Source organism: Meriones unguiculatus, chromosome 5 (assembly GCF_030254825.1).
Source record: "Meriones unguiculatus strain TT.TT164.6M chromosome 5, Bangor_MerUng_6.1, whole genome shotgun sequence".
Taxonomy (NCBI): Eukaryota; Metazoa; Chordata; class Mammalia; order Rodentia; family Muridae; genus Meriones; species Meriones unguiculatus.
The window spans coordinates 344,856-346,475 of record NC_083353.1 but is presented as its reverse complement, the minus strand read 5'-3'; the positions used below and the strand labels follow the sequence as shown (position 1 = coordinate 346,475).

General features: G+C 42.9%; 1 protein-coding gene across 1 annotated transcript; it reads left to right on the top strand.

The window, feature by feature from the left end:
- The first annotated feature begins 253 nt into the window (after window positions 1-253).
- LOC132653931 (sperm motility kinase X-like) lies at window positions 254-1,197 on the top strand. Its single transcript, XM_060383267.1, has one exon. It carries the CDS (start codon window positions 363-365, stop codon window positions 1,185-1,187), a length of 825 nt encoding a protein of 274 aa, XP_060239250.1. The 5' UTR covers window positions 254-362; the 3' UTR covers window positions 1,188-1,197.
- Window positions 1,198-1,620: the final 423 nt, after the last annotated feature.

Genomic DNA, 1,620 nt, shown 5'->3' with positions numbered 1-1,620 from the left:
CTTGCATCTAATTTTATTAGTGCCTGCTCTCCCACAGTACACGTGAGCTCAGGGTTAGAGGATGACTGTTCTTTCTTATCAGTGGCTCTTAGTTTCTAGACTCCTTTTGTTTGTTCTTCCAGTTTGCAGTTGATTCCTGTCAAACCAATCTATCCTATTTTGCTCTACACTGCTTTGGAACATACTTCATTCTTGTCTCTCTAAGCATTTAAGTACATAGTTAGGTGGTCTGAAATGTGTGTGACTTCTTTCTTCCTTCTTTTCCTAGTCTTTTGGAGGTAGGAATTCATAGCTCTAAATACTCTCCTAGTGCCTGATTTTAACTCTGTCAACTTTCTCATTGAAAGTTTGGTTCTAGCCGCATGAAGGAGGAGGGCCTGGCTCTGAAGCAGGGCGTGAAGGCCTGCTCCTCTGTGGAGGACCCCTTCAACACCTATTATAAGATGATGAGGACTCTGGGACACGGACATTTTTCCGAAGTTAAAATGGTGTTCCATGTGCCCACTGTGACCTGTGTGGCTGTAAAAATCCTTAGAGATAAGAAGTACAACGCGATTTTTAACAATGAGATCAGCATTATGAAATCCCTGAACCATCCAAATATCGTCAGGCTATTTCACGTGTTGGAGACAGCAGAGACCACCTACCTGGTGATGGAGCACGCCTCCGCCTCCGAGGGAGAGCTGCTGAGGCGCATCCTGGAACGGGGGCCTTTAGAGGAGATTGAGGCCCAAAGGATATTCACGCAGATCGCACGTGCTGTGGATTACTGTCATGATAACCGAGTTGTCCACAGAGACATTAAAGCCACGAACATCCTGTTGGACTGCAGAGGGAACTCCAAACTGATAGATTTTAGTCTCACTGTCAAAGTGACTCCTGGGCAGAAACTGCGGGGTTTCTGCTGCACTGGGCCCTATTGTGCCCCAGAACTCTTTGCACAGCACGAATATGAAGCTTATCCCGTTGATGTGTGGTGTTTGGGAATTCTATTCTTCCTCATGGTGTCTGGACGTTACCCTTTCCAGGCCAGTTCGTTTGCAGGCATGAAGAACAAGGTCACCTCGGGCAACCTTCAAATTCCTCACCAGGTGTCCATCAATTTTTCCAATGTCATCATTGATCTACTGAGAATCAATCCCGGCAGGAGGCCCACCATTTATTCTATAAATAGATTTATACTATAATAGGCAAAGAAATGTTTCCTCTAATAGGATGAAGCAATTCTTTGCCTATTATACTATAAATAGATTTATAGTATAATAGGCAAAGAAATGTTTCCTCTTACTAGATATATATGTAGGTTCCTTATCAGTCTTAATTTGTGAGGGTATTTCCCAAATTTCCACTATTTCTAGGGAATGTGCAATTACACAATCAGCCTTTTCAGCACTTAAACCAGGTGCCCATTGAAACCCTGGGTATACATCTCTGGTATGGAGTACATACCTCTGTTTTCCAAATTCTGCAAAATAAAACACATCCATCTGCCATGTTTCGCTGTTTTTGGTATCCCTAAGCTTACTTCCAGCAGGTAATGGAGTGTGGTTATACAGAGGACATGTGGGACATTTTTTTTTTTTTATTTCTTTGGCTTGTTGCCCAAGTTATAGAAAAATA